Below are 25,738 nucleotides of genomic sequence, written 5' to 3'. Positions count from 1 at the left end.
GGAGGAGGAGGAGGAGGAGAACGTAGCTTCCATATCAATACCAATACATACACACACACTATCTAGGAGGAGGAGGAGGAGGAGGAGGAGGAGGAGAACGTAGCTTCCATATCAATACCAATACATACACACACACTATCTAGGAGGAGGAGGAGGAGGAGGAGGAGGAGAACGTAGCTTCCATATCAATACCAATACATACACACACACTATCTAGGAGGAGGAGAACGTAGCTTCCATATCAATACCAATACACACACACACACTATCTAGGAGGAGGAGGAGGAAGAGGAGGAGGAGGAGGAGAACGTAGTAGCTTCCATATCAATACCACATACATACACACACTATCTAGGAGGAGGAGAACGTAGTAGCTTCCATATCAATACCACATACATACACACACTATCTAGGAGGAGGAGGAGGAAGAGGAGGAGGAGGAGGAGAACGTAGCTTCCATATCAATACCACATACATACACACACTATCTAGGAGGAGGAGGAGGAAGAGGAGGAGGAGGAGGAGAACGTAGCTTCCATATCAATACCACATACATACACACAAACTATCTACGTCAAAGGAGGAGGAAGAGGAGGAAGAGAATGGGGAATAGAATGAGGAAGAGGAGGAGGAAATGGAGGAAGAGGAGGAAGAGAATGAAGAGGAGGAGGATGAGGAGAATGAAGATAATGAGGAACAGGAGGAAATGGAGGAAGAGGAGGAAGATGAGGAGGATGTGGAGGAAGAGGAGGAAGATGTGGAGGAAGAGAATGAAGAGGAGGAGGAAGATAATGAGGAGGAGGAGAAACAATGAGAACGAGATTTCGCTACACTCCCAACAACACCTGCTAACCATGTGTAAGTGACCAATAGACTGATTTGATTTGAGGAAGAGGATGATGAAGATGATGAAGGTGAGGAAGAAGGGGGGAAGAGGAAGATAAGGAAGAAGGGGGGAAGAGGAAGATGATGAGGAAGAGGAGGCCGTGTTTAGCGTACCGTTTTGTCCCGAACCATGAATGCACAGCACTGTAGACCAGCCATCAGCATCTTGTGAGGATTCCATGCTACTGAGTTGGCTCTAAGAGGGAAACAAAGCAACAGAAAGGATTTTAAACCTATGTGTCATTATGAACAGTTCATCCCTGTTGTCTTACTGCCACCTCCAGATATACCTGTTGTTCCACCTCCAGATATACCTGTTGTCTTACTGCCACCTCCAGATATACCTGTTGTCTTACTGCCACCTCCAGATATACCTGTTGTTCCACCTCCAGATATACCTGTTGTCTTACCTGTGAATGCCCTGTAGCAGGTATCTGTGTTTCTTAGACACCAGGGCTCCTCCTCCCCAACATGCCTACAGGACGGACAGAGAAGAGACAGAGAACAGACAGAGAACATACAGAGAAGAGACAGAGAAGAGACAGAGAAGAGACAGAGAAGAGACAGAGAAGAGACAGAGAAGAGACAGAGAACAGACAGAGAAGAGACAGAGAAGAGACAGAGAAGAGACAGAGAACAGACAGAGAACAGACAGAGAAGAGACAGAGAAGAGACAGAACAGACAGAGAAGAGACACAGAAGAGACAGAGAAGAGACAGAGAACAGACAGAGAACAGACAGAGAACAGACAGAGAAGAGACAGAGAAGAGACAGAGAAGAGACAGAGAAGAGACAGAGAACAGACAGAGAACAGACAGAGAAGAGACAGAGAAGAGACAGAGAAGAGACAGAGAACAGACAGAGAACAGACAGAGAACAGACAGAGAAGAGACAGAGAAGAGACAGAGAAGAGACAGAGAAGAGACAGAGAACAGACAGAGAAGAGACAGAGAAGAGACAGAGAAGAGACAGAGAACAGACAGAGAACAGACAGAGAACAGACAGAGAAGAGACAGAGAAGAGACAGAACAGACAGAGAAGAGACACAGAAGAGACAGAGAAGAGACAGAGAACAGACAGAGAACAGACAGAGAACAGATAGAGAAGAGAGACAGAGGACAGAGAACAGACAGAGAACAGATAGAGAACAGACAGAGAACAGATAGAGAAGAGAGACAGAGGACAGAGAACAGACAGAGAACAGACAGAGAACAGACAGAGAACAGATAGAGAAGAGAGACAGAGGACAGAGAACAGACAGAGAACAGATAGAGAACAGACAGAGAACAGATAGAGAAGAGAGACAGAGGACAGAGAACAGACAGAGAACAGACAGAGAACAGACAGAGAACAGACAGAGAAGAGACAGAACAGACAGAGAAGAGACAGAGAACAGACAGAGAACAGACAGAGAAGAGACAGAGAACAGACAGAGAAGAGACAGAGAACAGATAGAGAACAGACAGAGAAGAGGGTGATTGAGTGAATGATTAAAGGAACAAACAAACGACTGAACAATGCACAAACGGATCGATGGATCGATAGATCGATAAATGAATGAAAGAACGATCTTTAATGAAGATCCACTTACATCTACATGCATCCATAGATTGTGTCGTTCACAGATGTCAGCTATCTCCTCCAGCGGGTCGAAGGCCCCTAGTACGGTGGTCCCTGCTGTGGCGTTCACCATGAAGGGCAAAGCTCCCTGTCAACAACAACAACAACAATATAATCCCACCTGGGCACACACTGGTTGAATCAACATGGTGTCCCACGTCATCGCAATGACATTACATTAAACCAACGTGGAACAGACGGTGAATTGACATCTGTGCCCAGTGGGATTGTTACTCCATCACCCTGGTCATTAATACTATACACCATCAGAGGACAACAATATACTGTTACTCCATCACCCTGGTCATTAATACTATACACCATCAGAGGACAACAATATACTGTTACTCCATCACCCTGGTCATTAATACTATACACCATCAGAGGACAACAATATACTGTTACTCCATCACCCTGGTCATTAATACTATACACCATCAGAGGACAACAATATACTGTTACTCCATCACCCTGGTCATTAATACTATACACCATCAGAGGACAACAATATACTGTTACTCCATCACCCTGGTCATTAATACTATACACCATCAGAGGACAACAATATACTGTTACTCCATCATCCTGGTCATTAATAACCATCAGAGGACAACAATATAATGTAACTCCATCACCCTGGTCATTAATACTATACACCATCAGAGGACAACAATATACTGTTACTCCATCACCCTGGTTACTAATACTATACACCATCAGAGGACAACAATATACTGTTACTCCATCACCCTGGTCATTAATAACCATCAGAGGACAACAATATACTGTTACTCCATCATCCTGGTCATTAATACTATACACCATCAGAGGACAACAATATACTGTTACTCCATCACCCTGGTTACTAATACTATACACCATCAGAGGACAACAATATACTGTTACTCCATCACCCTGGTTACTAATACTATACACCATCAGAGGACAACAATATACTGTTACTCCATCACCCTGGTTACTAATACTATACACCATCAGAGGACAACAATATACTGTTACTCCATCAGCATGGTTACTAATACTATACACCATCAGAGGACAACAATATACTGTTACTCCATCAGCATGGTCATTAATACTATACACCATCAGAGGACAACAATATACTGTTACTCCATCACCCTGGTCATTAATACTATACACCATCAGAGGACAACAATATAATGTAACTCCATCACCCTGGTCATTAATACTATACACCATCAGAGGACAACAATATACTGTTACTCCATCACCCTGGGAATTAATAACCATCAGAGGACAACAATATACTGTTACTCCATCACCCTGGTCATTAATACTATACACCATCAGAGGACAACAATATAATGTAACTCCATCACCCTGGTCATTAATACTATACACCATCAGAGGACAACAATATACTGTTACTCCATCACCCTGGTTACTAATACTATACACCATCAGAGGACAACACTATACTGTTACTCCATCATCCTGGTTACTAATACTATACACCATCAGAGGACAACAATATACTGTTACTCCATCATCCTGGTTACTAATACTATACACCATCAGAGGACAACAATATACTGTTACTCCATCATCCTGGTCATTAATAACCATCAGAGGACAACAATATACTGTTACTCCATCATACTGATCATTAATACTATACACCATCAGAGGACAACAATATACTGTTGCTCCATCACCCTGGTTACTAATACTATACACCATCAGAGGACAATATACTGTTACTCCATCATCCTGGTCATTAATAACCATCAGAGGACAACAATATACTGTTACTCCATCATACTGATCATTAATACTATACACCATCAGAGGACAACAATATACTGTTACTCCATCACCCTGGTTACTAATACTATACACCATCAGAGGACAACAATATACTGTTACTCCATCATCCTGGTCATTAATACTATACACCATCAGAGGACAACAATATACTGTTACTCCATCACCCTGGTTACTAATACTATACACCATCAGAGGACAACAATATACTGTTACTCCATCACCCTGGTTACTAATACTATACACCATCAGAGGACAACAATATACTGTTACTCCATCACCCTGGTTACTAATACTATACACCATCAGAGGACAACAATATACTGTTACTCCATCACCCTGGTTACTAATACTATACACCATCAGAGGACAACAATATACTGTTACTCCATCAGCATGGTCATTAATACTATACACCATCAGAGGACAACAATATACTGTTACTCCATCACCCTGGTCATTAATACTATACACCATCAGAGGACAACAATATAATGTAACTCCATCACCCTGGTCATTAATACTATACACCATCAGAGGACAACAATATACTGTTACTCCATCACCCTGGGAATTAATAACCATCAGAGGACAACAATATACTGTTACTCCATCACCCTGGTTACTAATACTATACACCATCAGAGGACAACACTATACTGTTACTCCATCATCCTGGTTACTAATACTATACACCATCAGAGGACAACAATATACTGTTACTCCATCATCCTGGTTACTAATACTATACACCATCAGAGGACAACAATATACTGTTACTCCATCATCCTGGTCATTAATAACCATCAGAGGACAACAATATACTGTTACTCCATCATACTGATCATTAATACTATACACCATCAGAGGACAACAATATACTGTTGCTCCATCACCCTGGTTACTAATACTATACACCATCAGAGGACAACAATATACTGTTACTCCATCATCCTGGTCATTAATAACCATCAGAGGACAACAATATACTGTTACTCCATCATACTGATCATTAATACTATACACCATCAGAGGACAACAATATACTGTTACTCCATCACCCTGGTTACTAATACTATACACCATCAGAGGACAACAATATACTGTTACTCCATCACCCTGGTCATTAATACTATACACCATCAGAGGACAACAATATACTATTACTCCATCACCCTGGTCATTAATACTATACACCATCAGAGGACAACAATATACTGTTACTCCATCACCCTGGTCATTAATACTATACACCATCAGAGGACAACAATATACTGTTACTCCATCATACTGGTCATTAATAACCATCAGAGGACAACAATATACTGTTACTCCATCACCCTGGTCATTAATACTATACACCATCAGAGGACAACAATATACTGTTACTCCATCACCCTGGGAATTAATACTATACACCATCAGAGGACAACAATATACTGTTACTCCATCACCCTGGTCATTAATAACCATCAGAGGACAACAATATACTGTTACTCCATCACCCTGGTTACTAATACTATACACCATCAGAGGACAACAATATACTGTTACTCCATCATCCTGGTCATTAATAACTATCAGAGGACAACACTATACTGTTACTCCATCATCCTGGTCATTAATAACCATCAGAGGACAACAATATACTGTTACTCCATCACCCTGGTCATTAATACTATACACCATCAGAGGACAACAATATACTGTTACTCCATCACCCTGGTTACTAATACTATACACCATCAGAGGACAACAATATACTGTTACTCCATCACCCTGGTCATTAATACTGTACACCATCAGAGGACAACAATATACTGTTACTCCATCATCCTGGTCATTAATAACCATCAGAGGACAACAATATACTGTTACTCCATCATCCTGGTCATTAATACTATACACCATCAGAGGACAACAATATACTGTTACTCCATCACCCTGGTCATTAATAACCATCAGAGGACAACAATATACTGTTACTCCATCACCCTGGTCATTAATACTATACACCATCAGAGGACAACAATATACTGTTACTCCATCATCCTGGTCATTAATACTATACACCATCAGAGGACAACAATATACTGTTACTCCATCACCCTGGTCATTAATAACCATCAGAGGACAACAATATACTGTTACTCCATCACCCTGGTCATTAATACTATACACCATCAGAGGACAACAATATACTGTTACTCCATCACCCTGGTTACTAATACTATACACCATCAGAGGACAACAATATACTGTTACTCCATCACCCTGGTCATTAATACTATACACCATCAGAGGACAACAATATACTGTTACTCCATCATCCTGGTCATTAATACTATACACCATCAGAGGACAACAATATACTGTTACTCCATCACCCTGGTCATTAATAACCATCAGAGGACAACAATATACTGTTACTCCATCACCCTGGTTACTAATACTATACACCATCAGAGGACAACAATATACTGTTACTCCATCATCCTGGTTACTAATACTATACACCATCAGAGGACAACAATATACTGTTACTCCATCACCCTGGTCATTAATACTATACACCATCAGAGGACAACAATATACTGTTACTCCATCACCCTGGTTACTAATACTATACACCATCAGAGGACAACAATATACTGTTACTCCATCACCCTGGTTACTAATACTATACACCATCAGAGGACAACAATATACTGTTACTCCATCATCCTGGTCATTAATACTATACACCATCAGAGGACAACAATATACTGTTACTCCATCACCCTAGTTACTAATACTATACACCATCAGAGGACAACAATATACTGTTACTCCATCACCCTGGTCATTAATAACCATCAGAGGACAACAATATAATGTTACTCCATCACCCTGGTTACTAATACTATACACCATCAGAGGACAACAATATACTGTTACTCCATCATCCTGGTCATTAATACTATACACCATCAGAGGACAACAATATACTGTTACTCCATCATCCTGGTCATTAATAACCATCAGAGGACAACAATATACTGTTACTCCATCATACTGATCATTAATACTATACACCATCAGAGGACAACAATATACTGTTACTCCATCACCCTGGTTACTAATACTATACACCATCAGAGGACAACAATATACTGTTACTCCATCACCCTGGTCATTAATAACCATCAGAGGACAACACTAACCTTCACCATGGGTATAATCAACAGCAGTTCTCTAACCTTCACCATGGGTATAATCAACAGCAGTTCCCTAACCTTCACCATGGGTATAATCAACAGCACCATCACCATGGGTATAATCAACAGCAGTTCCCTAACCTTCACCATGGGTATAATCAACAGCAGTTCTCTAACCTTCACCATGGGTATAATCAACAGCAGTTCCCTAACCTTCACCATGGGTATAATCAACAGCAGTTCTCTAACCTTCACCATGGGTATAATCAACAGCAGTTCCCAAATCTTCACCATGGGTATAATCAACAGTAGTTCCCTAACCCTCACCATTGGTATAATCAACAGCAGTTCCCTAACCTTCACCATGGGTATAATCAACAGCAGTTCCCTAACCTTCACCATGGGTATAATCAACAGCAGTTCTCTAACCTTCACCATGGGTATAATCAACAGCAGTTCTCTAACCTTCACCATGGGTATAATCAACAGCAGTTCCCTAACCTTCACCATGGGTATAATCAACAGCAGTTCCCTAACCATCACCATGGGTATAATCAACAGCAGTTCCCAGTTCCCGAATGTGTTACATAACCTATCTGACACCAAACAACCTTGCTGACTCCATTCCTAGTTCTCCTTCTCACCTCATCTTTGGCTCTCTGTACTTGCTTCTCAAACTCTGCTGGAATCATCTTCCCTCTGAGAAACAAAGACACAGAAAGAAAGATTAACAAGGATTAGTAAAAAGGTGTCATAGTGACGCAGGTCAGTCATTGTGGACAGTGACAACAGAAGCGTGTGGTGTGGACAGTGTAAGTAACCGTGGAACTGTAGCAGTAACTAGCAGTAACTAGCAGTAACTGTAGTAGTAACCAGCAGTAACCAGCAGTAACTAGCGGTAACTGTAGCAGGAACCAGCAGTAACCATGTAACTGTAGCAGTAACTAGCAGTAACTGTAGCAGTAACTAGCAGTAACTAGCAGTAACCAGCAGTAACTGTGTAACTGTAGCAGGAACCAGCAGTAACCGTGTAACTGTAGCAGTAACTAGCAGTAACTGTAGCAGTAACTAGCAGTAACTAGCAGTAACCAGTGTAACTGTAGCAGTAACTAGCAGTAACTAGCAGTAACCAGTGTAACTGTAGCAGTAACCAGCAGTAACCAGCAGTAACCGTGTAACTGTAGCAGTAACTAGCAGTAACTGTAGCAGTAACTAGCAGTAACTAGCAGTAACCAGTGTAACTGTAGCAGTAACTAGCAGTAACTGTAGCAGTAACTAGCAGTAACTAGCAGTAACCAGTGTAACTGTAGCAGTAACTAGCAGTAACTAGCAGTAACCAGTGTAACTGTAGCAGTAACTAGCAGTAACTGTAGCAGTAACTAGCAGTAACTGTAGCAGTAACTAGCAGTAACTAGCAGTAACCAGTGTAACTGTAGCAGTAACTAGCAGTAACTAGCAGTAACCAGTGTAACTGTAGCAGTAACTAGCAGTAACCAGCAGTAACCGTGTAACTGTAGCAGTAACCAGCAGTAACCAGTGTAACTGTAGCAGTAACCAGTGTAACTGTAGCAGTGACCAGCAGTAACTAGCAGTAACCAGTGTAACTGTAGCAGTGACCAGCAGTAAGCAGCTGTAACCAGCAGTAACCGTGTAACTGTAGCAGTAACTAGCAGTAACCAGCAGTAACCGTGTAACTGTAGCAGTAACTAGCAGTAACCAGCAGTAACTAGCAGTAACCAGTGTAACTGTAGCAGTAACCAGTGTAACTGTAGCAGTAACCAGCAGTAACCAGCAGTAACCGTGTAACTGTAGCAGTAACTAGCAGTAACTAGCAGTAACCAGTGTAACTGTAGCAGTGACCAGCAGTAACTAGCAGTAACCAGTGTAACTGTAGCAGTGACCAGCAGTAAGCAGCTGTAACCAGCAGTAACCGTGTAACTGTAGCAGTAACTAGCAGTAACCAGCAGTAACCGTGTAACTGTAGCAGTAACTAGCAGTAAGCAGCAGTAACTAGCAGTAACCAGTGTAACTGTAGCAGTAACCAGTGTAACTGTAGCAGTAACCAGCAGTAACTGTGTAACTGTAGTAGTAACCAGCAGTAACTGTAGTAGTAACCAGCAGTAACTGTAGCAGGAACCAGCAGTAACCAGCAGTAACTAGCAGTAACTGTAGCAGGAACCAGCAGTAACCGTGTAACTGTAGCAGTAACTGTAGCAGTAACTGTAGCAGTAACCAGCAGTAACTGTAGCAGTAACCAGCAGTAACTGTAGCAGTAACTGTAGCAGTAACTGTAGCAGTAACTGTAGCAGTAACCAGCAGTAACTGTAGTAGTAACCAGCAGTAACTGTAGCAGTAACTGTAGCAGTAACTGTAGCAGTAACCAGCAGTAACTGTAGTAGTAACCAGCAGTAACTGTAGCAGTAACCAGCAGTAACTGTAGTAGTAACCAGCAGTAACTGTAGCAGTAACCAGCAGTAACTAGCAGTAACCGTGTAATTGTAGCAGTAACCAGCATTAACCGTGTAATTGTAGCAGTAACCAGCAGTAACCAGCAGTAACTAGCAGTAACTGTAGTAGTAACCAGCAGTAACTGTACCAGTAACCAGCAGTAACTGTAGCAGTAACCAGTGTAACTGTAGCAGTAACCAGTGTAACTGTAGCAGTAACCAGCAGTAACCAGCAGTAACCGTGTAACTGTAGCAGTAACTAGCAGTAACCGTGTAATTGTAGCAGTAACCAGCAGTAACTGTGTAATTGTAGCAGTAACCAGCATTAGCCGTGTAATTGTAGCAGTAACCAGCAGTAACCAGCAGTAACTAGCAGTAACTAGCAGTAACTGTAGCAGTAACCAACGTAACTGTGTAACTGTAGCAGTAACCAGCAGTAACTGTGTAACTGTAGCAGTAACCAGCAGTAACCAGTGTAACTGTAGCAGTAAACAGCAGTAACCAGCAGTAACCAGTGTAACTGTAGCAGTAACCAGCAGTAACCAGCAGTAACCAGTGTAACTGTAGCAGTAACCAGCAGTAACCAGTGTAACTGTAGCAGTAACCAGCAGTAACCGTGTACCTGTAGCAGTAACCAGCAGTAACCAGCAGTAACCAGCAGTAACCAGCAGTAACCAGCGGTAACCAGCAGTAACCAGCAGTAACCAGCAGTAAACCGTGTAACTGTAGCAGTAACTAGCAGTAACCAGCAGTAACCAGCATACCTCTTATCTGACGGGATCACATAAACATTGTTGGTGCCAATTCCCAGGAAAGCTGCTGCTTTGGCAACAGAGTAATGACACTGAAAAGAACAATGAGAGAAACGTGTCACTGAGGGAGAACTGGTTAATCAACAAAATGAATAGTCTGGACAGGATCCACAATAAGGTGCTATATTAATGACCAGTCTGGACAGGATTCACAATAAGGTGTTATATTAATGACCAGTGTAGACAGGATCCACAATAAGGTGCTATATTAATGACCAGTCTAGACAGGATCCACAATAAGGTGCTATATTAATGACCAGTCTAGACAGGATCCACAATAAGATGCTAAATTAATGACCAGTCTAGACAGGATCCACAATAAGGTGCTATATTAATGACCAGTCTAGACAGGATCCACAATAAGGTGCTATACAGACAGGGATTGTAATACGTATGGTGTAAATAGTACTACACCCACACACAGGGATTATAAAATCATTTAGTCAATGTCTTTCAGAGCAACAGCTGGAACTGAGAAACTCCCTGATAGTTGTGTGCTTGTTGTGATAGGTTATCATAAAGAACTGAGCAACTCCCTGATACGGACCAGCCTGGGACTGGGCAGTGCTGCTGATTGGAATCATTTGACAGCGGTATTAAGTAGGCTTATTGACTCTTCTTACCCGGAGCATAGGGCTGGTCCACACCGTGTACACTCAAAACCCCTGACATTATCGAACTGTTACCCGGAACATAGGGCTGGTCCTCACCGTGTACACTCAAAACCCCTGACATTATCAAACTGTTACCCGGAGCATAGGGCTGGTCCACACAGTGTACACTCAAAACCCCTGACATGATCGAACTGTTACCCGGAGCATAGGGCTGGTCCACACCGTGTACACTCAAAACCCCTGACATTATCAAACTGTTACCCGGAGCATAGGGCTGGTCCTCGCCGTGTTGCTATGTATGTGTGTGTGTGTGTGTGTGTGTGTGTGTGTGTGTGTGTGTGTGTGTGTGTGTGTGTGTGTGTGTGTGTGTGTGTGTGTGTGTGTGTGCTGTTAAAACAATAACAGGTGTTGGCCTGACCTTTGTGTGTGTGTGTGTGTGTGTGTGTGTGTGTGTGTGTGTGTGTGTGTGTGTGTGTGTGCGTGCGTGCGTGCGTGCGTGCGTGCGTGCGTGCGTGCGTGTGTGTGTGTGTGTGTGTTTACCTCCTGTGATGTAAACATGACCAGTCTAGGCAAGGCAGACAGGCCCAGCACCTTCACGTCAGGACAGTGGTGGTACCTGGCCACGTTCACAGCATACATGTTGGACACAGAGCCACCTGGAGAACACAGAGACAATCTCTCAATCACAGGAAGAAGAAGAAGATGAAGAAGAAGAAGATGATGAAGAAGAAAATTAAGAAGAAGTTGAAGAAGAAGAAGATGATGAAGAGGAAGGAGAAGAATATGAAGAAGATGAAGAATACGATGAAGAAGAACATGAAGAAGAACATGAAGAAGAAGATGAAGAAGAAGATGAAGAAGAAGGAGAAGAAGATGAAGATGATGAAGAAGAAGGAGAGAAGAAGAAGATGATGAAGAAGAAGATGATGAAGAATACGATGAAGAAGAAGATGAAGAAGAAGATGAAGAAGAAGAAGGGGAGAAGATGAAGATGATGAAGAAGAAGATGAAGAAGATGAAGAAGAAGATGAAGAAGATGATGAAGTAGAAGAAGAAGAAGGAGAAGAAGATGTCAGTCTGTGTGGTTTCCACACCTGGGCTGAAGATGCCGTCCCCTCCTTCCTGCCATCCAATGATCTCTATCATCTTCTTCAGAACCGCCTCCTCTGTCAGCAGGAACACTGGAGCAACCTCATATGTGTACCTGCCAAGACAAACAACATGTCCTGTCAATGACTCACCTGCTCTCACCTGAGCCACATACTATCCAATCAATCATCAAGAACGAGCTACAGACACTTCTGAAATGAATAGCAGAAATAGTTGTCATTGATATAATTGCAGTAATCCTAAAATCCCACATCCCTTGTCAGGCACGGTTAATTAAACAGTGAGTATGAGTACATGTTGACAGACACTCGGATCAAATGAGATGGTATGACGTAATACTCACAGACTGGGGTTGATAGCTTCTGTGATGAATCGGCCCACTAGTGAATAAGGGTCCATGCCTGCATAGAGCTGGTTGAAGAACAGAGGATGTCCTGTACACACAGACACACAACGTTTAATTCAATCACAACTAAGTTTACAGAAATCCTGGTCGGAAGATTCCCGGGATCAGGAGAGAATAAGCAAGAAAATCCAGATTACTCCAACCAGGATTTCTGGAAAAGCTGGGAAAGTTACCGTAATTTTGCAACCCTAATCAGAACCTACAGTTGTCAGATCTTAATTTGACCAGTATTGTCGCAGCAAAATATGCCTGTAGCAACAGTATTTCATTGGTGTTTAGGCTATTAGCTTCAAGACAAGTGGAATACTGTTAATATAACCGTGTGTTAGTGTGGGGTTTTTCACTGAATTTATGTCAATCGTGAAGATTCAGGAAGGAGGAATATTCTCTTTCAACAAAAGAGTGATCAAATGAAGATCTTACATCTGTAAAAGCTTTAGCTCGACAAGGCTAGCAAAGTCTTGTGGATTCACGGCAGAACCTGCGATTCAAACTCCTATCGGTCGCATCTGGAAACAGAGATGCTTAACTTGCACTATGCTGCATCCACTGGCACGAAGGACCATTTCTCAGTCTATTCCTGACACATACATTGATACGTGAGACGAGGAGTGTGCCATCTTGCCCTGTTTCCTGTGTCAATGTTTCTATATTAAGTACATCATATCGTGTTTTGGGGTCTGGCTGGACCAGGCTAGGTGGGGGTCAAGGGAGCTCAGATGTCAGGGGCCGGGAGGGTTAAGGGGCCGGGAGTGTTAAGGGGCCGGGAGGGTTAAGGGGCCTGGAGGGTTAAGGGGCCGGGAGTGTTAACATTTTTTACATTTTAGTCATTTAGCAGACGCTCTTATCCAGAGCGACTTACAGTAGAGTGCATACATTTTATTACATTTTTACATTTTACATATTACATATTACATTTTACATACTGAGACAAGGATATCCCTACCGGCCAAACCCTCCCTAACCCGGACGACGCTATGCCTAATTGTGCGTCGCCCCACAGACCTCCCAGTTGCGGCCGGCTGCGACAGAGCCTGGGCGCGAACCCAGAGACTCTGGTGGCGCAGCTAGCATTGCGATACAGTGCCCTAGACCACTGCGCCACCCCTCCCGGGTGGCGGGAGGCCTCTGGTGTTAAGAGGCCGGGAGGGTTAAGGGGCCGGGAGGGTTAAGGGGCTGGGAGGGTTATTAAGGATGGGCTACTGTCGCTATGTTGAAGATTAACAGCCTGGGTTGGATAGGATAGCGCTGGGTGGAAGGGTGGAAGCTACTATCGCTATAGCCTGTATTATCCAGTAGCTAGCGTGAGTGCAGTGAGGGTGGCTAACTAGGGTCTAGCTAGTTAATGATGTAACATAGCTGACTGGGGGGTTAGAGGGAGTCTGGGCTGGAGAATTTGAAGGTTAGTTGGTTAACAGACCTGGTTGACAAGGGTTTTAAATGTGGAGTTTGGCTGGGGGTTTTCAAGGTTAGGGATTGGTTAGGGGTTTTCAAGGTTAGGGATTGGCTGGGGGTTTTCAAGGTTAGGGATTGGCTGGGGGTTTTCTAGGTTAGGGATTGGCTGGGGGTTTTCAAGGTTAGGGATTGGCTGGGGGTTTTCAAGGTTAGGGATTGGCTGGGGGTTTTCAAGGTTAGGGATTGGCTGGGGGTTTTCAAGGTTAGGGATTGGCTGGGGGTTTTCAAGGTTAGGGATTGGCTGGTGGTTTTCAAGGTTAGGGATTGGCTGGGGGTTTTCAAGGTTAGGGATTGGCTGGGGGTTTTCAAGGTTAGGGATTGGCTGGGGGTTTTCAAGGTTAGGGATTGGCTGGGGGTTTTCAAGGTTAGGGATTGGCTGGGGGTTTTCAAGGTTAGGGATTGGCTGGGGGTTTTCGAGGTTAGGGATTGGCTGCATGGGGATTAGGATTGAGCTGTTTCCTACCAGTCTTGACACTGTATCGTATGGCGAAAGAGAGACTCTTTCGTTTGGGTCAGGGTTTGGATGGGGGGGTTTGGGTCAGGGTTTGGCTGAGGTCTGGGGGTTAGATTTTAAATCAGGGTGTGATTACCGGTCCTTACCGGTCTTGACACTGTATCGGATGGCGTCCCGACAGCGCTGCAGTATCTGGGGATGTGTCTCGCCTCCTTCCCTCAGCTCTAGGTCTAATAGGTCCTTCAGCTGCTCTGGAGAGCGCCACTCGCACACCTGTTACATGAGAGAGAAGGAAATAGACTTTGGGTGTGTCTCAAAATGCATACTACCGTGCTCCGAGCACGCAAATTAGAGCACGGGAGGGTGGGATGCATACTACCGTGCTCCGAGCACGCAAATTAGAGCACGGGAGGGTGGGAGTATGAGTGCAAATCAAAGTTTGCAAAACCGGAGCACGGAGGGCACTTCTCGAATGCATACTCCTTTTGTACATATTCTGAAGCATACATCGATGCAAACTGCAACGGAAAGTACGCACAGAAATGTGATGCAACCGTGTTAAAAATCATGCAACATTTCTTGAAATCAATGGCGGACGTTAACTGAGCTGAAGCCAGAGAAAATACACTCCGACTTCGGAATTAAATGTTACCTATTCACATCTCATATGTTGCCTGACTACAATATTTGATCTTGATACGTTAATAAATACATGCTGTATAATTTAAAAAAAACATTTACCTGCCTACAATACCCACTGTAGATTGTGTAGATCGCAAGCACAACCTCTACTCACTGGACCCTTACTGATCACTCGATTAAGCTTGCCTCTCTTTAATGTAAATATGCCTTGTCCATTGCTGTTCTGGTTAGTGTTTATTGGCTTATTTCACTGTAGAGATTCTAGCCCTGCTCTCTATACCATATCCAACCCTGCAGTTCCACCACCCACATATGCGATGACATCACCTGGTTTCAATGATGTTTCTAGAGACAAGATCTCTCTCATCATCACTCAATACCTAGGTTTACCTCCACTGTATTCACATCCTACCATACCTTTGTCTGTACATTATTCCTTTAAACTATTTTATCGCCCCCAGAAACTTCCTTTTACTCTCTGCTCTGGTAGCTCTAGGCGACCAATTCTCATAGCTTTTAGCCGTACCATTATCCTACTTCTCCTCTGCTCCTCTGGTGATGTAGAGGTGAATCCAGGCCCTGCAGTACCTGGCTCCACTCCTATTCCCCAGGCGCTCTCTTTTGATGACTTCTGTAACCGTAATAGCCTTGGCTTCATGCATGTTAACATTAGGAGCCTCCTCCCTAAGTTTGTTTTGTTCACTGCTTTAGCACACTCTACCAACCCGGATGTTTTAGCCGTGTCTGAATCCTGGCTTAGAAAGACCACCAAAAATTCAGACATTTTTATCCCCAATTACAACATTTTCAGACAAGATAGAACGGCCAAAGGGGGCGGTGTTGCAATCTACTGCAAAGACTGCCTGCAGAGTTCTGTTATACTATCCAGGTCTGTTCCCAAACAATTTGAACTTCTACTTTTAAAAATCCACCTCTCTAAAAACAAGTCTCTCACCGTTGCCGCCTGCTATAGACCACCCTCTGCCCCCAGCTGTGCTCTGGACACTATATGTGAACTGATTGCCCCCCATCTATCTTCAGAGCTCGTGCTGCTAGGCGACCTAAATTTGAACATGCTCAACACCCCAGCCACCCTACAATCTAAGCTTGATGCCCTCAATCTCACACAAATTATCAATGAACCTACCAGGTACCACCCCAATTCCGTAAACACGGGTACCCTCATAGATATCATCCTAACAAACTTGCCCTCCAAATACACCTCTGCTGTTTTTAACCAAGATCTCAGCGATCACTGCCTCATTGCCTGCATCCGTAATGGGTCAGCGGTCAAACGACCTCCACTCATCACTGTCAAACGCTCCCTGAAACACTTCAGCGAGCAGGCCTTCCTAATTGACCTGGCCGGGGTATCCTGGAAGGATATTGATCTCATCCCGTCAGTAGAGGATGCCTGGTCATTTTTTTAAAATGCCTTCCTGACCATCTTGAATAAGCATGCCCCATTCAAGAAATTTAGAACCAGGAACAGATATAGCCCTTGGTTCTCTCCTGACCTGACTGCCCTTAACCAACAGAAAAACATCCTATGGCGTTCTGCATTAGCATCGAACAGCCCCCGTGATATGCAACTTTTCAGGGAAGCCAGAAACCAATATACACAGGCAGTTAGAACAGCCAAGGCTAGCTTTTTCAAGCAGAAATTTGCTTCCTGCAACACAAATTCAAAAAAGTTCTGGGACACCGTAAAGTCCATGGAGAATAAGAACACCTCCTCCCAGCTTCCAACCGCCCTGAAGATAGGAAACACTGTCACCACCGACAAATCCACTATAATTGAGAATTTCAATAAGCATTTTTCTACGGCTGGCCATGCTTTCCACCTGGCTACCCCTACCCGGGACAACAGCACTGCCCTCCCCTCTGCTACTCGCCCAAGCCTTCCCCATTTCTCTTTCTCCCAAATACAGTCAGCTGATGTTCTTAATGAGCTGCAAAATCTGGACCCTTACAAATCAGCCGGGCTAGATAATCTGGACCCTTTCTTTCTAAAACTATCTGCTGAAATTGTTGCCACCCCTATTACTAGCCTCTTCAACCTCTCTTTCGTGTCGTCTGAGATCCCCAAAGATTGGAAAGCAGCTGCGGTTATCCCCCTCTTCAAAGGGGGGGACACCCTTGACCCTAACTGCTACAGACCTATATCTATCCTACCCTGCCTTTCTAAGGTCTTCGAAAGCCAAGTCAACAAACAGATTACCGACCATTTCGAATCACACCACACCTTCTCCGCTATGCAATCTGGTTTCAGAGCTGGTCATGGGTGCACCTCAGCCACGCTCAAGGTCATAAACGATATCGTAACCGCCATCGATAGGAAACAATACTGTGCAGCCGTATTCATTGACCTGGCCAAGGCTTTTGACTCTGTCAATCACCACATCCTCATTGGCAGACTCGACAGCCTTGGTTTCTCTAATGATTGCCTCGCCTGGTTCACCAACTACTTCTCTGATAGAGTTCAGTGTGTCAAATCGGAGGGTCTGTTGTCCGGGCCTCTGGCAGTCTCTATGGGGGTGCCACAGGGTTCAATTCTTGGACCAACTCTCTTCTCTGTTTACATCAATGATGTCGCTCTTGCTGCTGGTGATTCTCTGATCCACCTCTACGCAGACGACACTATTCTGTATACTTCTGGCCCTTCTTTTGACACTGTGTTAACAACCCTCCAGGCGAGCTTCAATGCCATACAACTCTCCTTCCGTGGCCTCCAACTGCTCTTAAATACAAGTAAAACCAAATGCATGCTCTTCAACCGATCGCTGCCTGCTCCTGCCCGCCTGTCCAACATCACTACTTTGGACGGCTCTGACTTAGAATATGTGGACAACTACAAATACCTAGGTGTCTGGTTAGACTGTAAACTCTCCTTCCAGACCCACATCAAACATCTCCAATCCAAAGTCAAATCTAGAATTGGCTTCCTATTCCGCAACAAAGCATCCTTTACTCATGCTGCCAAACATACCCTTGTAAAACTGACCATCCTACCAATCCTCGACTTCGGTGATGTCATTTACAAAATAGCCTCCAAAACCCTACTCAGTAAATTGGATGCAGTCTATCACAGTGCCATCCGTTTTGTCACCAAAGCCCCATATACTACCCACCACTGCGACCTGTACACTCTCGTTGGCTGGCCCTCGCTTCATACTCGTCGCCAAACCCATTGGTTCCAGGTCATCTACAAGACCCTGCTAGGTAAAGTCCCCCCTTATCTCAGCTCGCTGGTCACCATAGCAGCACCTACCCGTAGCACGCGCTCCAGCAGGTATATCTCTCTAGTCACCCCCAAAACCAATTCTTCCTTTGGACGCCTCTCCTTCCAGTTCTCTGCTGCCAATGACTGGAACGAACTACAAAAATCTCTGAAACTGGAAACACCTATCTCCCTCACTAGCTTTAAGCACCAGCTGTCAGAGCAGCTCATAGATTACTGCACCTGTACATAACCCATCTACAATTTAGCCCAAACAACTACCTCTTTACCTACTGTATTTATTTATTAATTTATTTTGCTCCTTTGCACCCCATTATTTCTGTCTCTACTTTGCACTTTCTTCCAATGCAAACCAACCATTCCAGTGTTTTTTTTTGTTTTTATTTTACTTGCTGTGTTGTACTCACTTCGCCTCCATGGCCTTTTTATATTTTTATTTATTTATACATATATCTGTTTGCCTTCACCTCCCTTATCTCACCTCACTTGCTCACATTGTATATAGACTTATTTTTTTATTTTTTTCACTGTATTATTGACTATATGTTTGTTTTTACTCCATGTGTAACTATGTGTTGTTGTATGTGTCGAACTGCTTTGCTTTATCTTGGCCAGGTCGCAATTGTAAATGAGAACGTCTTCTCAATTTGCCTACCTGGTTAAATAAAGGTTAAATAAATAAATAAATAAAACATAGTAAGTCAATTGGGCTAACTGTCTTGCTACTACTGCTGGCTAGCCACAGAGAATTGTTAGCTAGCTAGCTACCCACAAAGACTTGACATCTAAAACGTTTTGCTTTGTGTATATCTTGTTGGGTCTCTATTGTTGCCATTGTCCTGTCTGGAGGAAGGGTCAGTGAATGGGGAGGTGCAGCGTGAGGTAATACAGTAAGGGGGAAGTGCTTCTCAAGTGTATTGTTTTATGTGTTCTCCACACTCTCGTCCTCACAACAACGTACTCAAGAGAACGTGGTCAGGAAAATGCACTCAGAGCACAGAGCATGAGAGTATGGGAGCGAGGTAGTGTGTGCGTATTGAGAAACACCCTTCAAGTTATATGGTGAAAATGGTGCCATTTCAGACTGTCCCCTCCCCTAGATGTTTGTTTACCTTATCCTTGACGACAGACAAACTACCTGGGCCTATTCACCATCCACAAAGAACATGTACTGTATATCAAATCAAATCAAATCAAATTTTACAGTAGCTATTACAGTGAAAACATACCATGCTATTGTTTGAGGAAAGTGCACAGTTATGCTTGAAAATGTATATATTGACCAATTAGGCACATTTGGGAAGACTTGATACAACATTTTGAACAGAAATGCAATGGTTCAATGGATCAGTCTAAAACTTTGCACATACACTGCTGCCATCTAGTGGCCAACATCTAAATTGCTCCTAGAGTCCTAAGTCAGATAATGGCCTTTCTCTTGCATTTCAAAGATGATCTTATAAAATTTATAAGATAAAAAATGCATGTTTTATCTTTTACCAGATCTAATGTGTTATTTTCTCCTACATTCCTTTCACATTTCCACAAACTTCAGAGTCTTTCCTTTCAAATGGTATCAAGAATATGCATATCCTTGCTTCAGGGCCTGAGCTACAGGCAGTTAGATTTGGGTTTGTCATTTTAGGAGTACATTTAAGAAAAGGGGCCGATCCTTTAAACAACAATGCAGTTTTAAGATAAATAAGAGTAAAACAAATATTTACTAAGTAAACTAAAGCAAAAAAAAAAGTAAAAAATTAAGTAACACAATAAAATAAAAATAACGAGGCTATGTACAGGTGGTACGGTACCGAGCCAATGTGCGGGGGTACAGGTTAGTCGAGGTAAATAAGGTAATATGTACATGTAGGTAGGGGGAAAGTGATTATGCATCGATAATAAACAGCGAGTAGCAGCAATGTAAAAGAAAAAGAGGGGGGGTTAATGCAAATAGTCCAGGTAGCCATTTACCTGATAAATTCTTATACAGGTCCATTTCCTATTGTTTGACAAATAAACTCCAGCATTCTGGTATACTTCACAACAGATCTCATTCTCCTTTATGCATCCTGGGACTGGAAGGTGTGAGAAATAATTGGAAAAGAGATGTTTTACCTTCTCCTTGATGTCAGTAGCCTTCCAGACGGCCTCCTCCATGATGATGGGCATGGCGTCTCTGAGGAAGCTCTCTGCTTCCCGGATGTCCAGCGTGGGGCCGTTCAGAGTCACGCCGTCCACAAGCACTGGGGGCCGCTTCCCCTTGGGCTCTGCAAGGCTCGCTGAGGCCTTACTAGAGGTATCTGGGGGTAGGAGATAACAGACAGTAATGTCAATACTAGAGGTATCTGGGGGTAGGAGATAACAGACAGTAATGTCAATACTAGAGGTATCTGGGGGTAGGAGATAACAGACAGTAATGTCAATACTAGAGGTCTCTAGGGGTAGGAGATAACAGACAGTAATGTCAATACTAGAGGTATCTGGGGGTAGGAGATAACAGACAGTAATGTCAATACTAGAGGTATCTGGGGGTAGGAGATAACAGACAGTAATGTCAATACTAGAGGTATCTGGGGGTAGGAGATAACAGACAGTAATGTCAATACTAGAGGTCTCTAGGGGTAGGAGATAACAGACATTAATGTCAATACTAGAGGTCTGGGGTAGGAGATAACAGACAGTAATGTCAATACTAGAGGTATCTGGGGGTAGGAGATAACAGACAGTAATGTCAATACTAGAGGTCTCTAGGGGTAGGAGATAACAGACAGTAATGTCAATACTAGAGGTATCTGGGGGTAGGAGATAACAGACAGTAATGTCAATACTAGAGGTATCTGGGGGTAGGAGATAACAGACAGTAATGTCAATACTAGAGGTATCTGGGGGTAGGAGATAACAGACAGTAATGTCAATACTAGAGGTCTCTAGGGGTAGGAGATAACAGACATTAATGTCAATACTAGAGGTCTGGGGTAGGAGATAACAGACAGTAATGTCAATACTAGAGGTCTCTGGGGGTAGGAGATAACAGACATTAATGTCAATACTAGAGGTATCTGGGGGTAGGAGATAACAGACAGTAATGTCAATACTAGAGGTCTCTGGGGGTAGGAGATAACAGACAGTAATGTCAATACTAGAGGTATCTGGGGGTAGGAGATAACAGACAGTAATGTCAATACTAGAGGTCTCTGGGGGTAGGAGATAACAGACAGTAATGTCAATACTAGAGGTCTCTGGGGGTAGGAGATAACAGACAGTAATGTCAATACTGGAGGTATCTGGGGGTAGGAGATAACAGACAGTAATGTCAATACTAGAGGTCTCTAGGGGTAGGAGATAACAGACAGTAATGTCAATACTAGAGGTCTCTGGGGGTCAGATGGAGATAACAGGTCAGTTCATGGTTCTGGTGGTCTCTCTTGCTGGGGTCTTACTAGGGGTCTCTGGTGGTCTCTCTTGCTGGGGTCTTACTGGGGGTCTCTGATGGTCTCTCTTTCTAGGGGTCTCTAGTGGTCTCTCTTGCTGGGGTCTTACTAGGGGTCTCTGGTGGTCTCTCTTACTATAGGTCTCTAGTGGTCTCTTGCTGGGGTCTTACTAGGGGTCTCTGGTGGTCTCTCTTGCTGGGGTCTTACTAGGGGTCTCTAGTGGTCTCTGGTGGTCTCTCTTGCTGGGGTCTTACTAGGGGTCTCTGGTGGTCTCTCTTGCTGGCGTCTTACTGGGGGTCTCTGGTGGTCTCTCTTTCTAGGGGTCTCTAGTGGTCTCTCTTGCTGGGGTCTTACTAGGGGTCTCTGGTGGTCTCTCTTACTATGGGTCTCTAGTGGTCTCTTGCTGGGGTCTTACTAGGGGTCTCTGGTGGTCTCTCTTGCTGGGGTATTACTAGGGGTCTCTGGTGGTCTCTCTTGCTGGGGTCTTACTAGGGGTCTCTAGTGGTCTCTCTTGCTGGGGTCTTACTAGGGGTCTCTGGTGGTCTCTCTTGCTGGGGTCTTACTAGGGGTCTCTGGTGGTCTCTCTTGCTGGGGTCTTACTAGGGGTCTCTAGTGGTCTCTCTTGCTGGGGTCTGACTAGGGGTCTCTGGGTCAGAGAAACACTGCTACTGTAAATGGCCCTCTAATACAGCTGTAACACTGTAGATGGCCCTCTAATGCAGCTGTAACACTGTAGATGGCCCTCTAATACAGCTGTAACACTGTAGATGGCCCTCTAATGCAGCTGTAACACTGTAGATGGCCCTCTAATACAGCTGTAACACTGTAGATGGCCCTCTAATACAGCTGTAACACTGTAGATGGCCCTCTAATACAGCTGACTAGGGGTCTCTGGGTAAGAGAAACACTGCTACTGTAAATGGCCCTCTAATACAGCTTTAACACTGTAGATGGCCCTCTAATACAGCTTTAATGCTGTAGATGGCCCTCTAATACAGCTGACTAGGGGTCTCTGGGTAAGAGAAACACTGCTACTGTAAATGGCCCTCTAATACAGCTGTAACACTGTAGATGGCCCTCTAATACAGCTGTAACACTGTAGATGGCCCTCTAATACAGCTGTAACACTGTAGATGGCCCTCTAATACAGCTGTAACACTGTAGATGGCCCTCTAATACAGCTGACTAGGGGTCTCTGGGTCAGAGAAACACTGCTACTGTAAATGGCCCTCTAATACAGCTTTAACACTGTAGATGGCCCTCTAATACAGCTGACTAGGGGTCTCTGGGTCAGAGAAACACTGCTACTGTAAATGGCCCTCTAATACAGCTGACTAGGGGTCTCTGGGTAAGAGAAACACTGCTACTGTAAATGGCCCTCTAATACAGCTGACTAGGGGTCTCTGGGTCAGAGAAACACTGCTACTGTAAATGGCCCTCTAATACAGCTGTAACACTGTAGATGGCCCTCTAATACAGCTGTAACACTGTAGATGGCCCTCTAATACAGCTGTAACACTGTAGATGGCCCTCTAATACAGCTGACTAGGGGTCTCTGTGTCAGAGAAACACTGCTACTGTAAATGGCCCTCTAATACAGCTGACTAGGGGTTTCTGGGTAAGAGAAACACTGCTACTGTAAATGGCCCTCTAATACAGCTGACTAGGGGTCTCTGTGTCAGAGAAACACTGCTACTGTAAATGGCCCTCTAATACAGCTTTAACACTGCTACTGTAAATGGGACTCTAATACAGCTGACTAGGGGTCTCTGGGTCAGAGAAACACTGCTGCTGTAAATGGCCCTCTAATACAGCTGTAACACTGTAGATGGCCCTCTAATACAGCTGTAACACTGTAGATGGTCCTCTAATAAAGCTGTAACACTGTAGATGGCCCTCTAATACAGCTGTAACACTGTAGATGGCCCTCTAATACAGCTGTAACACTGTAGATGGTCCTCTAATACAGCTGTAACACTGTAGATGGTCCTCTAATAAAGCTGTAACACTGTAGATGGCCCTCTAATACAGCTGTAACACTGTAGATGGCCCTCTAATACAGCTGTAACACTGTAGATGGTCCTCTAATAAAGCTGTAACACTGTAGATGGCCCTCTAATACAGCTGTAACACTGTAGATGGCCCTCTAATACAGCTGTAACACTGTAGATAGCCCTCTAATACAGCTTTAACACTGCTACTGTACATGTATCCCAAAAGGCATCCTATTCTCGTGCACTACTTTTGAGCACGGGCCCTGGTCATAAGAATACTAGGTAGGGAATATGGAGGCCATTTAGAACGCACCCTGTAACTCAAGCCTTATTTCAGCTGTGACTCATTCTGTAAGCTCTCTGTTATTTATTGGCGTCTCCGGTTGGCTAAGGGTGTCCACCGCTCAGGTTGGCTAAGAATGTCCACCGCTCATTCCTGACTGATCACTGACTGGGGCTGCAACTCAAATGGCCCTGGTCTAAAGTAGTGCACTATATGGTGAATACGGTGCCAATCAGGCCACACACAGACAATAATGACAGACAGGATAACTGTCATCCACTTCATACTCTTTATAGCCTATAGCCTAGCATACGCTGTCCAATAACCTGCAAAACGGAACGATGCATGCATGAAACCCGCTGCTACTGCACTACTGACGCACCTTGCAGCGCCTGCCCACAGTTGGTTCACGCTATCTCAAAAAAGGCAGACAGTCTTCACTGTGCGTTCTGTGACAGACCGGCTCTTTCTTTCTCCAACATAGCAAGTTAGGCTACTGATGAAAATAACGCATTTCAAACAATGAAGTGTAAATTGTATCTACTTATTACGCAAAGGTCTATTCTATTCAATACCTCCGCAGAGAGACACCTTGACAGGGCGACTTTCCCCGCTGCCCATCTTCCCGGAGAACTGTGCGCTGAGCAGCGTGTGAACAGGTAACGCCTGACCCGACCAGATAGAGGGCGCTGGGTGACATTATAGTACACTGACGTACATCCATTCTAAAGGCATTGTGACAACTTCTATTCTCCAGGCAAAACGCACTAAAATGTGCACATATTTAATTGTTTTATTTTGAGAGAACAGTAAACATTTCAATTCAAAATATAGCTAATGATAATCAATATATATTTGCAAATAACATGAAATGCTCCTGCATTTGCCTAACAAACACGTAATAACGAAGGAAATCGAGAAATAGCAGTCCAACATACCGTTCATTTGTCTTTCATTCGTCGGCGCCATTGTTCATTTATGGTTTAATTGATTGGTCTCAAACAGGTCCGTTCTTCCAGCTTTAAAAAAATGGATTATGTTTGGAGATAAACCAGAATGCCTCCTTTATAGACCAAGAATTTCTTTAACATGGTGACGTCGCGCCCCGTGGGCAAGGTTAGGCCATCCTTGTTCCTGGCGGGTTGCCTGGGCGTCATGGAAGAACACTGGCTGGTTACAGTAAAGAGTCTAGAAGAATCACGTTGCCCAATATTCTTTCTCTGCTTCAGAGCGTTTGTTTCTGTCGTTTTGGAAATGGAGAGCGGAGCAAGTGGAGAGATCTGATGACTGAGGGAGGGAGGATACGTGCTCTCTTGTTGACATTCACACCTATATGTT

The 25,738-nt window shown here is 43.8% G+C and overlaps 1 protein-coding gene across 2 annotated transcripts; it reads right to left on the bottom strand.

Annotated features, from left to right (window-relative positions):
• Window positions 1–975: 975 nt before the first annotated feature.
• Window positions 976–25,738, bottom strand: LOC129837798 (acidic amino acid decarboxylase GADL1-like). 2 transcript variants are annotated; one of them, XM_055904241.1, is made up of 11 exons: window positions 25,339–25,738; window positions 20,808–20,992; window positions 14,956–15,082; window positions 12,838–12,928; window positions 12,479–12,588; window positions 11,925–12,040; window positions 10,723–10,802; window positions 8,156–8,210; window positions 2,477–2,593; window positions 1,296–1,360; window positions 976–1,081 (listed from the first exon to the last, which is right to left on the bottom strand). In XM_055904241.1, the coding sequence occupies exons 1-11, from the start codon at window positions 25,367–25,369 to the stop codon at window positions 991–993; spliced, it is 1,068 nt and encodes a 355-aa protein (XP_055760216.1). In that variant the 5' UTR covers window positions 25,370–25,738; the 3' UTR covers window positions 976–990. The 2 variants fall into 2 exon arrangements, with proteins under 2 accessions (XP_055760216.1, XP_055760215.1); XM_055904240.1 differs by lacking the exon at window positions 25,339–25,738 and adding an exon at window positions 24,976–25,053.

This window comes from Salvelinus fontinalis, chromosome 38 (genome assembly GCF_029448725.1).
Source record: "Salvelinus fontinalis isolate EN_2023a chromosome 38, ASM2944872v1, whole genome shotgun sequence".
NCBI classification, from domain to species: domain Eukaryota; kingdom Metazoa; phylum Chordata; class Actinopteri; order Salmoniformes; family Salmonidae; genus Salvelinus; species Salvelinus fontinalis.
Note: the sequence above shows the minus strand (reverse complement) of the source record. Positions and strands in the feature narration are given on the sequence as shown.